At 43.4% G+C, this 12,896-nt stretch overlaps 1 protein-coding gene across 2 annotated transcripts in view; it reads left to right on the forward strand.

The window, feature by feature from the left end:
* The window catches only part of LOC310818095 (talin-2), a gene marked incomplete at its 5' end in the record, with an annotated part of 37,091 nt that extends 27,997 nt beyond the window's left edge, over positions 1 to 9,094 (forward strand). For both annotated transcript variants that reach the window (XM_083688862.1, XM_083688861.1), the window contains 13 exons: positions 33 to 199; positions 1,511 to 1,694; positions 1,903 to 2,028; positions 2,902 to 3,018; positions 3,361 to 3,546; positions 3,650 to 3,757; positions 3,893 to 3,998; positions 4,726 to 4,850; positions 5,825 to 5,950; positions 6,260 to 6,322; positions 6,402 to 6,584; positions 6,834 to 6,959; positions 7,922 to 9,094. In XM_083688862.1, coding sequence (XP_083544988.1) covers positions 33 to 199; positions 1,511 to 1,694; positions 1,903 to 2,028; positions 2,902 to 3,018; positions 3,361 to 3,546; positions 3,650 to 3,757; positions 3,893 to 3,998; positions 4,726 to 4,850; positions 5,825 to 5,950; positions 6,260 to 6,322; positions 6,402 to 6,584; positions 6,834 to 6,959; positions 7,922 to 8,050 — 1,746 coding nt within the window. In that variant the 3' untranslated portion in view covers positions 8,051 to 9,094. The remainder of the gene's footprint in view (positions 1 to 32; positions 200 to 1,510; positions 1,695 to 1,902; positions 2,029 to 2,901; positions 3,019 to 3,360; positions 3,547 to 3,649; positions 3,758 to 3,892; positions 3,999 to 4,725; positions 4,851 to 5,824; positions 5,951 to 6,259; positions 6,323 to 6,401; positions 6,585 to 6,833; positions 6,960 to 7,921) is intronic.
* Between the last annotated feature and the right edge of the window lie 3,802 nt (positions 9,095 to 12,896).

Raw genomic sequence — 12,896 nt, forward strand, 5'->3', positions numbered from 1 at the left:
CTGAGTGTGTTTGTCTGCTCATGCCTCCTCAGGTGTCCATGGTACTGTCTGCCCTGCAGGCAGGTAACAAGGGTACACAGGCCTGCATCACGGCTGCCAGTGCTGTCTCTGGCATCATTGCTGACCTGGACACCACCATCATGTTCGCCTCCGCAGGCACACTCAACGCCGAAGATGAAGAGTCCTTTGCAGACCACAGGTGTGTGTATGTGTATGTGTGTGTAGTGAAGAGGAATCAGGCCCCAGGGACAACTCTGCCCCCTCCACTCAGTGACAGGAAGATGTATTACCTAGTGATCAGAGAAGAGGAAATGTCTGGAGTCAGTAGCTACAAATCACCCTCATGCCTGGAGGAGAGGAGGAGAAGCACCCTCTCCCTCAGCTCTTAAAGACAAACACTTCAGTCATACACTCACCGGCCACTTTATTAGGCACACCTTGCTAATACCGGGTTGGACCCCCTTTTGCCTTCAGAACTGCCTTAATTCTTTGTGGCATAGATTCAACAAGGTGCTGGAAACATTCCTCAGAGATTTTGGTCCATATTGACATGATAGCATCATTGCTGCAGTTTTGTCGGCTGCACATCCATGATGCAAATCTCCCGTTCCACCACATCCCAAAGGTGCTCTTGGTGCTATTGGATTTAGATCTGGTGACTGTGGAGGCCATTGGAGTACAGTGAGTACTCATTGTCATGTTCAAGAAACCAGTTTGAGATGATGTGAGCTTTGTGACATGGCGCGTTATCCTGCTGGAAGTAGCCATCAGAAGATGGGTACACTGGTCATAGAGGGATGGACATGGTCAGCGACAATACTCAGATAGGCTGTGGCGTTTAAACGATGCTCAATTGGTACTAAGGGGCCCAAAGTGTGCCAAGAAAATATTGCCCACACCTTTAGATATTTGCGTTAACGACCAGTTGAACAAGTGTACCTAATAAAGTGGCCGGTGAGTGTGTAGCTTACTCTAGTCCCAACTCTTTGATAAAGGCTCGCCTTTGAAATTAAAGTAGCCATGCAATGATGAGGTCACAAATAGTCATTTTGAGGGTGCTTATAACCAAGAAAGCAACATCTGTCTTTGTATGGAGGTTCACTTCATTCCTTTCATATCAAGATTAAAAGTTAAAACCTTTTCAATGCTGGTTGTTTCATTGCGTCATGAACCCTGACTGTTAAGTACATTTGAAAGACGGCTCAATTTATCTCTCTGTCACAAACATGTACATGCACGCAGCTACAATTATGTGTTTGTGTGTGTGTATACAAAATCCTGTTGAGTGGGCTTAAAGCGGGAGAATACCTGAACTTTCTTTACAAATGCTCTGTGTTTTCTGTTGTATTCTCCCGTTTATTACTCCTTAACGTGACCCAGGTGTCAGCCGTGCTGGAGTGACAGACTTTGTAGTGGCCAAACCTTTTCTTATCCTTGTGATGAGTGACTGGTGGGGAAAAGACAACTGTTAAATTAGGTTTTCTGCCATACATTCGTCTGTCTCTCTCAGGGAGAACATCTTGAAGACAGCCAAGGCTCTGGTGGAGGATACTAAGATGCTGGTGTCAGGCGCTGCCTCTGGTCAGGACAAGCTGGCTCAGGCCGCCCAGTCTTCTGCCAAAACCATCACCCAGCTTACTGACGTGGTCAAGATGGGTGCTGCTAGTATTGGCTCAGACGACCCAGAGACACAGGTTACCCATCACTCTTTAAGTTACCTTTCATATTTTCTTTTCTGTGGCTTTGTATTTGTCCTTTCTCCAGAGGTTATATATACAGTATATATAAGAATATAACAGTATTTACATAGAACTATGGGTTATTGGGCACCTTTCCTTTCCAAGTTGGCTCCTAATATTTGTGTGTGTGCATCTGTGTGTGTGTGTGTCCGTCCTGCTGTAGGTGGTTCTGATCAACGCAGTGAAAGACGTGGCCAAGGCCCTGGCTGAGCTCATCGGAGCTACTAAGTGTGCAGCAGGGAAGGCAGCCGACGACCCCTCCATGTACCAGCTGAAGAGTGCTGCCAAGGTAGGGCACATCCATACAGGACTGTACACTGGTGAGCTGTATGTTTATCCATGTTCCTGTGGACTGTAGCTGTAAATGGCTTATGTGCAGTAATAAAAAAAAAAAAAGGAAATTGTTATCTATTGTTGAACATGTGCATGTACTGTTACATACTGTAATCTACTGTACGCCCAGTTATCCTTCAGAGACATGGCAACAGAACATGGGATTCCTCCTAGCTCTGATTTGTGCGTTAATGGTGTTCTGGTGAGCGCTTAGACAATGGCATGCCTTGATGTGTGCTTAGCAGACATCCTCCCCCTGTAGGCATATAGCCATTAATCAATACCTCTCCGACTATCCGCACGCTCTCTAATCTCATTGGCAAGTCAATGACCCAGTCAAGTAAAATGGCAGTGAGGTACAGTATGCTAGCTGCTTGTTACTGCATGTGATATAGGAGACTCATGGTAATGAGGCCAGTCCCATAACCCACCCCTGAGATAAAACAGGTACTGTATGGCATTTCTAGGTTCAACTCCAACTACTGACTGAGTGCTGTGGTCCATTTTGATGGGTGTTGTGCTCCCCCTGTCTTTCAGTTATATATAACTACAGTGCTGTATATGTTTCATCATGCAAATGTGCAAATGATTAAATATACATGGCCACTCTCACACACAACTCACTGTCATCTGTTTAGAAGATTTTGTCCTTCCTCTCGCCATTTCACCGGACCCTCACATTCACACACATTTATTGATTAACCTGCAGTTTATATAACATTACCAGTCTAGTTATTTTTGGGGTCTCCTTGCCCCATTGAACCCTGACAAAAACAGATGAAATAGATAACCCAATCTCACTGTCATTCTTCCCCCTGTGGTAACCCAGGTGATGGTGACCAACGTGACGTCACTCCTGAAGACTGTCAAGGCAGTGGAGGACGAGGCCACCAGAGGGACGAGAGCGCTGGAGGCCACTATCGAGTGCATCAAGCAAGAGTTGACGGTATTGTTTTTGAATAGTCTATTTGATAAGATAAGAGACTAATGCAATGAACATTCAATCATCAACTGCCAAATGCATTGGACCATGACATTGTAACTTGCACTATTCACAGCACCAGTTGCTAGATTCACTGGGCCTTGTGTTCTCACTCACTCATTCACCTCTCTCTGAGACTGTCACTGTTTACTCAAACAGTGTAGAGAACAGGACCCCTATTCTCTACCCTGTGCAAGAGTGTGTGGCTCTCTTTCTTCTATAATTTTAGTGATCATATAATACATTTTGGCTAAGGCCTATGGAGAGGATGTGAAGTTTCTAATAAGGTATATTTCTGTGGTGCAGGTGTTCCAGTCTAGGGACGTCCCTGAGAAGTCGACCACACCTGAAGAGTTCATCCGCATGACAAAGGGCATCACCACGGCAACTGCCAAAGCAGTGGCAGCAGGGAACTCTGTGCGACAGGAGGATGTGATCTCCACTGCCAACCTTAGTCGCAAGGCCATCTCCGACATGCTAACCACCTGCAAGGTTCTGTTCTATGCACTGTTTCCTACACCCGCATTTATACTGACTACTAAGTCTTGCTCACACACACCAACACTTTATGACTGTGTGTGTATGTGTCCCTCAGCAAGCAGCCTACCACCAGGAGGTTAGTGAGGATGTGCGGAGCAGGGCCCTGCTCTTTGGGACAGAGTGTACCACGGGCTACATTGACCTACTGGAGCATGTACTACTGGTAGGTTACAACACACACACAACATACTGACATATAACCGTTTGTGTGTGTGTGAGTGCACATAGAGTCATAGAGTATAGTCATGATTGGGTCTACATGTTTCCCTGACACCCCTGTGCATGTGCGTGTACCCAGGTCCTACAGCGGCCCACTCCTGAGCAGAAGCAGCAGCTGGTGGTCTACTCTAAACGTGTGGCAGGCGCCGTGACTGAGCTCATCCAGGCAGCAGAGGCCATGAAAGGTGAGAGGACACTACACAAACACTACCCCCCACAGTACACAATTGATGATAACAATACAGACACTTGTATGTGTTACATTTGTAAACATACAGTAAACACACATCCAGTTTACAATACATGTATGTGGCTTATGCAGTAATCAAACCCAACTCTGCTTTTGCAAGCACCTTACTGAGTGTAGGTGATACGAGCCAGTGGAACCACAATGGAGAAACACTGGAGTGTTGTGTATATCTACTATATGCTTTTTAGAAGATAAAGTTACCTTTAATGATAGTAGTGCAACTAATAATTTGAATAAGATGTTACGAGTACTCTACCCCTGGGCCTCTTTAGTACACTTTAGTAATACCCTTGTCTTTCCTCTCTTTGCCACAGATGGAGGTAAGTAGGGAATGCAGCCTGTGTTGTGATTCACTGGGGAGGCCATCCTCCCTTGGTCGGCCATGCTTCATTCCATCTTTAACCATCCATTCCATCCCTCACTCTTTACAGGCACATCAAAGTCAAGAGAGTGACAATATCATCCAGCTATGCTCTTTACTTCACTATCCATCTCACCATTATGACAGAAATATGAAGTGACGTCATGTTCGTCGCAGTGTGGCCTTCATCTACTGTGCATGCCGTGTCATGTGTGGCTCTGTGTCTATGTTTTAAGAGGCATGCTCTGTTAAAAAATAGCTGTGTGTATGTATGTGGTAACTCTGCATGTGTGCGTTTCAGGTACAGAGTGGGTGGACCCTGAGGACCCTACTGTAATAGCAGAAACTGAGCTGTTGGGGGCGGCGGCGTCCATCGAAGCGGCAGCTAAGAAACTGGAGCAGCTGAAACCTAGAGCCAAGCCCAGGGTAGGAGACAACACCACCCACAATGCACCTTACTTGCACCCTGCCAAAAACTGTATATCAAGTGTAGCTTACTTAGGGATGAAAGTTGTCTTCTAGCAAGCAATAAACCTGTCAGTATTTGTCTTAGTTGTCGTTTTGTTGCCGTTGTGTCTGTTGATGGTCTGCATATTTCTGTATGTGTTGTGTGTTTTGGATGTCTGTGGTGAGACAGTGTCATCAGTTGAGAATAAGATGACATGGTGACCAATAGTGGTGACATGCATAGTGGATGCATGAAGGATTTGGATGTTTACCTTATCCTAATTACTTACCATGTGGATTGTATTTGTATGCCATCTTCATATTTCTATTGACCTCATGTACCTTGGTCTGTCTGTATGTCCTTATCAGTCTGTCTGTAACTGATAATATTAACATTGTTCAGGAGGAAACCCCCAACCCCGGTCTGACTCTGACCTTCCTGCCCCCTCCTCCTCTCTTTGGTGTTTCCTCCTGTAGCTTTAGTCATAGCATGTCCCACTGTAGCACTCCTCTTGATCACAGTTAAACCCCTGGAAGCCTTCTCTGCAGGGCTCTGTCTGATATGTTTGATATATTAGGTTGTTATTCAATCCAACTATATATCAAACATATTCCTACAGTGTCCCGCCCTGTCTACAGGTGTGTGTGTGTGTGTGTGTGTGTGTGTGTGTGTGTGTGTGGCATTGCATCTGAGAACTATCCCATGCTAGATTTTACAGTGTTTATTCCTTTGCTTGCCCTGTTATTGTATTGAGGAGTTGCTCATTGCAGGGCAATAATTGTGTGCAGATTTTCTGATTTTGAGAATGCTTTTGAAGCTGCTGTTCTTCTTATCTCTCAATTCTGTACAGGATTTCAATTCTATCTTTGTCTGTTATGGCCAGTCGTCATGGAAGCTTCTAAACATCTCTAGAGAACTGTATCACATGGCTGACTATCTCATCTCCCCTTAGCAAGCAGATGAGACGTTGGACTTCGAGGAACAGATCCTGGAGGCGGCCAAATCCATTGCCGCGGCAACCAGTGCCCTGGTGAAATCTGCATCGGCAGCCCAGAGAGAGCTGGTAGCACAGGGCAAGGTCAGTACACACACTGAGGTAGTCACCCAGACAGAACCTCACAGCCAGTCACTATATGACCCATGGTAACATACTGTCTTAGGGTTTAGTCATACTGAGCAATACAGATATTATGTCAAAAAGGTGGTATTTACAAGGACACAGAGGAAAAAACTAAAATAATTGTTACGGAGGATACAGTAGAGGGTCATATCATAGAAATGCATTAGCCTTTAGATGAAGGTCTTGTGTACTGTACATCATCTGGGGTTTGTAATATTGCTTCAGCATGATTGATATCCACATGTAATGCCATGTCCTGCCCTCCAGGTGGGCTCCATCCCAGCCAACGCAGTGGATGATGGCCAGTGGTCCCAGGGCCTCATCTCAGCGGTGAGTACACACACAGCCATACCTCACAGTTAACCTGAGTGATGAATAAACCTGTGTGTGCATGTCATCTCCACTACAGGCCAGGATGGTTGCCGCAGCCACCAGCAACCTGTGTGAGGCAGCTAATGCTTCAGTACAGGGCCAAGCCAGTGAGGAGAAGCTCATCTCCTCAGCCAAGCAGGTGGCTGCCTCCACGGCCCAGCTACTGGTGGCCTGCAAGGTCAAGGCTGACCAGGACTCTGAGGCCATGAGGAGACTACAGGTACACTTACACTTGACAAAGGCTAGATGAACATCTATGAATGTGCTGCTCCAAAACTTGGAATGCATTGTCTGGACAAGAAACAATAACACCTCTTCGGAGCACAAATACTCTGTGCCAGATTAATTTTGTTCTTACAGGTTTCACAGAATCCACTGATCAAATGCTCTCATATTGACCATCCTATATGAAGACATCTTGATATCTGTTGATCTGGTATGTTGCTGATGGTCGGCCCTCTTTCTAAAGGCTGCTGGTAACGCGGTAAAGCGGGCATCTGACAACCTGGTGAGGGCGGCCCAGAAGGCAGCGTTTGACAAGGCAGATGATGACAATGTGGTGGTCAAAACCAAGTTTGTGGGTGGAATCGCTCAGGTGAGACTTTGGCGTTCTCAGCGACATGTTGACTATAGGGCTGGGCGATATGGCTTAAAGTTCATATCTCAATATTTTCAGACATATGGGCGATCTCCATATTATGTATTTCTTTCCTGTAGTGTTCAAATACACTTCTTACTCAAAGAAAGTCTGAAATATTTACCTGAAATAAGGAAGGAATATACTGTACAATTACAGTTTATTTCTATGAGAGGCTAGCCTACCTTGTTTTGAGTTTTGACCTAACAACATAGATAGCTGAAGCAAGCACACCATTTTTTCTATGAAAGTAAATACAGTTACATGTGTCAGTTAAGCCTAGGTCTTTATTACTAACCGAAACCAAACAAAATCCTGACCGCAGGCTACTGTATATGCAAAAGCTGCGTGAAGACCACACATTGTTTTGAAATAGGTTTTTGTGCAGAGAAGATCTGTAAGATGTGTCTGTGCACAGATCCTCTCTTCTGTTTTCCGTTTTTTCCCGCTAACAGCAGTCTGCTGCGCTCCTCTGAAACATGTATTGTCGGGTGGCGTGTGTCCACGGCTCCAGTAACCTATGCACAGGGAGAAAATAAATTGCACTCTCTCTCTCATGCTTTTTATGTGTCCTGCCATCAGATGTCAACATGGAGAGGGGACACAGGACGCAAAATGTACCTTATCGCAATAACATCCATTACGTCTTCATCGTTATCGTGTAAAATCGTTTTATCGCCCAGCCCTAGTTGACTTTCCATTCAAGCAGTAATTGCATATGATTGAACCTTTCAGTTCTTTCAAATGATGTCAATTCACATAAGTGTGGAATCATCCTGATATTGATGCTTTAGCACTACTATAAGTTACTCTGTAGCTGTTCTTAACTGACAGGCTTGTTTGAATTAGTTTTTGTGTTATGAATGGTTTGACACAACGAGGTGTTTTGAAGTGACTGGTTCCTGTTGTTGTGTGTCCAGATCATTGCAGCCCAGGAGGAGATGCTGAGGAAGGAGAGGGAGCTGGAGGAGGCCAGGAAGAAGCTGGCTCAGATCAGACAGCAACAGTACAAGTTCTTACCCAGCGAGCTACGTGAGGACGAAAACTAGGCTCTACCAAGCTGCTACTGTAAACCTCACTGCCTGCGTGCGTGCGTGCTTGTGGGGGGGGGGGGAGGCAGGCAGGCATCTCTGTGTGCATGTGGGTACATGTGTACAGTATCTCTTTTACCACACACACACAGGTGGTGGCCTGAATCCTCAGCAACAAGGCTAAGTTAGCAAGCTTTCAGTTCCTGAAGAATTGAGTCTGAATAGTCCATTTTAACTACATTTGCAATGATCTTTAACTATTAAGAATTGTCCATAACTACTGGAGTTGGCATTGATCTTTACTTCCAGACTGTAACAGGCTACTACTCTTGCGTCACCATCCAGTAATAAGTAATGCGTTTGTAAAGATTGAACAGCTGAAAATATGTCCCAATGTATTTCCTAAATACTATGAATGGTGTCTGTGGATCTATATTTGTCCTTACCAGTGTTGACATTTGATAATTTATTTCAAAATGTATGGTCTTAAGCATGGTCTTAAACCTTCTGACCGAGTTTTCTTTAGTAAAGGAGGAGGGAATGTGATATGCTTGGTGCATAATAGTACAGTAGACATGTCATCATGTTTAGCATGCATACATTTGCTATTCATTTCGTTTTTTGAGACAGAAATGATAGCCTTTGATAAATACTACTCAAACTGAAATTCAGACCTAAATGCCCGGATGACACTCCTCAGTGTCTTAAAATGCTTTTTCAGCGGTGTGTTGTTACCTCCCAGTGGCTACTACACTCCTGACTGGTTTTATTTAGGATGTTGAGGTATTTGGACCATATGGAATCTTTGAAGAATAGTCTATGCATCTTGTTTTATGGAAATACTTCCAGTTCTACAACAATGACTGTTTAGCTTGTGTAGATACTTATAGATACATATAGATGTGCTGAAGACATCAAGCATCCCTATTGTTTGGATGCAAGATTAGAATATGCTAGGTTTTGATGAGACCTCAAACATGAGTGTCATTGTGTGTGACTTAAGATTGATGACAACCTCTATTATAGGATGTATTACAATGTATTACTCCTGTGAATGCTTTGCTCACCTAGAATTCAGAGTTACTATAGAAGGAATATGTTTGTTGCTCTTGAGCAGTTTTAGCAACTTCACAATGCAAAACAGGTTATGTGGTCAGGTTATGTGGTCAGAAACAACTCCTGGCCCTTCTCATAGCGCTGCCAAAACCATACTGGACCACAGAACGTCAGTTAAACTGATTTTCCTTCCTCTTTCTCACTAGTATACATGCAGTTCATATTGAGCCATTCAGCAAGAACTGAATAACATGATGCAATAACACTGACAGTGCTTTAGGGGGCAGTCTTGTTTTCCTCTGCCTCATGTCACAGAAGACTCCCTCTTGCTTACCCTGCTCAAATACTACATATCGGAACTTTCCCAATCTCTGAAACACCGTACAGAACATGCTACTATAGAGAGAAACACTAGGAGTATAGGAAACGACTGGTGGTCTTGATACGTTCTTACAGTTTAAGTTGGAATTGATTTGATTGATTGATTAGATGAATACAGTTAATGTGAATCATCTGTTTCAACAGAGCTTGATTTTAATGTGTAGGAGTTCTACCACTCATAATGCAAACTATAGACTGCTCTGTAACACCTAAGACTTCTTGAATGAATGCAATGCGGTACCTCTTAATTGACTATGCACATGTACTGTGCTCTTCTGAAGGTTCCTCTTCCCTGCAGTTTTCTCCAGGGCAGGTTCCCCCTTACCCCCATCTAGAACCAGGCAGTTCTTAAAGAACACTGGTTCCAGTGCTACTGGATTGTAACAGTGTATCTCCTTCCCCTGTTGTTCACATGTTCTTTGTTACTCTCTTAATCTAATGGTGCTCTGTACGACTCTAGTGGGATGTGCTATTGCAGTATATTTACCTTTTTGTTTGCCATGTTTGGTAGCAGTGTTTCGTTCCTTCATCTCATGGACAGCTTAGTGTGAACTAAGCATATTGTGAGGTCAAGTTGTCATATGCATGGCTTTGTAGCTCTACTCTTTCTTTCAGAACAGAAATAAACCTGTAGGAAGCACTGATATTCATATTTTGAAACCAGCCAGATAACCCAAACAAACTGCCCAAACAGTCCATGTTAGACATTGTTATTTTTTTTATTTGTGTGATAGTGGGCTCTACCATTCAGAGTTGCTTTAATACACTGGTTTCTGTGTCGGTCCACTCATCTTGGTCTGTGTAGTATATTAGTGCCTTAGTCTGTAGCCCATACATATAGTGTCTGGTCTGCTAAAGTGACAGCTTTGCCTCCCCTGTCGATGGGAGGTACTGGACATAGAAGAGTGGTCAGTGGTCAGATTCCTCAATAGCAACATCACATCCATACAACTGTCCTGTCCCGTAAGCTCTGCACCCCATCCTTCTGGGGGACAGAGCAACTGTCCGTCAGTCAAAGAAAAATGTGTGACTGTGTAAAAAGTACCATCAGTATATATATAAGTATGTATATTATATATATGATGACACATTTTTGTACTGCATTCCATGGGCATGCACCTTGATGCTTCTGATCTACAAGTCTGTCAGCCGGTAATTGTATGTTACAAGTAAGTAAAATCACTGAAGTTTAATGGATTTACTTTATTTCTTCTTTCTTTACTTTTAAGCCACTATGAATAGTTTTTTTGAATGATAAATGTGATATGGATATTAAGATGTATTCTGTCACTGATCAGATGTAGTGTGGTGCATTTCAATAATATTTGGAGAAACTGTTCATACTTGTATGTTTTCCCTTAACAGAATTAAATGATTGACATTACTCCAGTAAAGATAGATATGAAGTGATGACGTACAGTATGTAAACTATTTATCTGGCCACAATAAAAAATATTTTTTGTATTCACTGAAATAAAGGGTTTCAAAGTAATGTATGGCCTCCAGAGTTTTGTTCTTTTTGTGTTGTCATTGTTGTACTGTTTAGAATGCACAAAGCTGTATTAAACACATAATCCATTGCTCATCTTCACCATTAAAGATCAATGGAAACCTGTGTGTTATCAGGGCAGACAGCTTTGGAGCTCTGATCCCTGCATCAGGCCTTGTCTCTGCCCTGTGTCTCATTGTTCTGTTAGTAAGGACTGTACACACACACTACAAGAGTGTTACAGTAATGGTTGGGTTCTTCCTGGTAGGACAGGCTAACATAGTGCTTGATCCCAGCAGCCTAGACTTATCCACAGCTTTGCTCTACTCTGTTTCAGACAAGGGGGAACACTAAAGCTGGGCCTCAAGTCAGACATGACCATTTTTGTGCTACTGACATGTTTGTCAGTGAGTAAGTGGTTGGTACAGTATTCACACAGAGTAGCAGATCACACTGTCTCACACTTGTGACTCATATCGTCAAGGTCTCCACTCTATTTTTTTACCATTTTCCCCACTAAGTTAGAACTGGTGCCAAGTATATAGTGAGCTATGAATTTCTCCCATCCCAACAAATTAATTAAAATATGTAACCACATCAAGCATGTGAGAAGACAGCCAGCACTGAGAACTTGTGGTCATGATTACCACAAATCCAACTGCACACACATCCGAGTGCATACAAATCCAACACCAAAAATCAGACTTTTAATTTTTAAAACGGGATCATGTGGCTGTATGGGTTTGTAGTATAAAGTTGAGAGGAACAACAGCTTCTTGTTCTCTGATGTGTTTTTCATCCTATAATAGTAACCTCCTTTTGCAAAGTCATACATTGTTACAGCTATGACAGGACTGGGCCAGTAGTCTCATCAGTCTGTTACTTCTGATGTAATGCTGTGAGGCAACCTGTTTCAGGCAGCAGGGTCCCTTTAAGTGGATCGTCTGTCAGTGGACTGTAAGGGTGAGATGGTATCTCTGAGTCAGCACTGAGCCCTGTGCTATATTGAGCTGAGACCTGTGCTAATATTTGGTGGCTCTAAAATCTGAGGAGGCAATGTCAATTCCACTGGCACAGCTGCTCCTGGGGCAGGATTAAACCCTGTTATAAGACCATGGGTGGATCTCAATACTTTAATGTGGCTTTCTTTCTTATGTTTCATTGCCTTCAGTACTATATACCCACTATAAGCACTGGATAGGTGAAAGCAAAATGGAAGAGCCCTTGCTTTATTTTGTAAGAGAACCACAATGGAAATAAGTCCTGGATCTGGATGATTTTATTCATGTACAAGGAGTATTTTGTATTATAGTATGTGTGCTTGATTTTAAAATGGTAAAATAAACAAAACCAACAATTCTAAATGACATTGCTTTCACTCCAGCCCTTTAGGATCAGCGAGCAGTAGGGATATAACCTTGTTATAACTTTTCTACATTCGGGCGAAAGTGTCTGGGAACGGGGACTAGTAGGGATAGGACCTAGGAGAGGAGACCACTGGTTTCCAGAGTAGACTACACAGTAAGATGTTCATTTCAAATACTGTATCTATAAATGACTGAAACTGCACAGTCTCACAGGACACTGAATATACAAAGGGCTGCCCCTCTTGAAATTACGGTATACGGTATCCACCAGAATTGTCTGTTCTGTGCTGCCTCTTGAGGAAGCCACCCTGGCCCCAACTCCTTGGCATACATCCCTGCTATAGAGGGAAGATGACACAGTGATGACATAACCAGCACAGCCATGCAGCACCCAGTGGCTAAACAGACACATCACACACAGCTGTTATCTCTGAGGACCTCATATGGAGGACCTCATGAAGCGATTTTAATTTCAGTTGTAAATTAAAAATGTCCGCCCATAGTAACTAATATGCTGCTTTAGTTACTCATTTTTGGTTCATGGTTATGATTGATATATATATTTGTTAAG

This window comes from Argentina silus (assembly GCF_951799395.1).
Source record: "Argentina silus genome assembly, chromosome: 2".
NCBI lineage: Eukaryota > Metazoa > Chordata > Actinopteri > Argentiniformes > Argentinidae > Argentina > Argentina silus.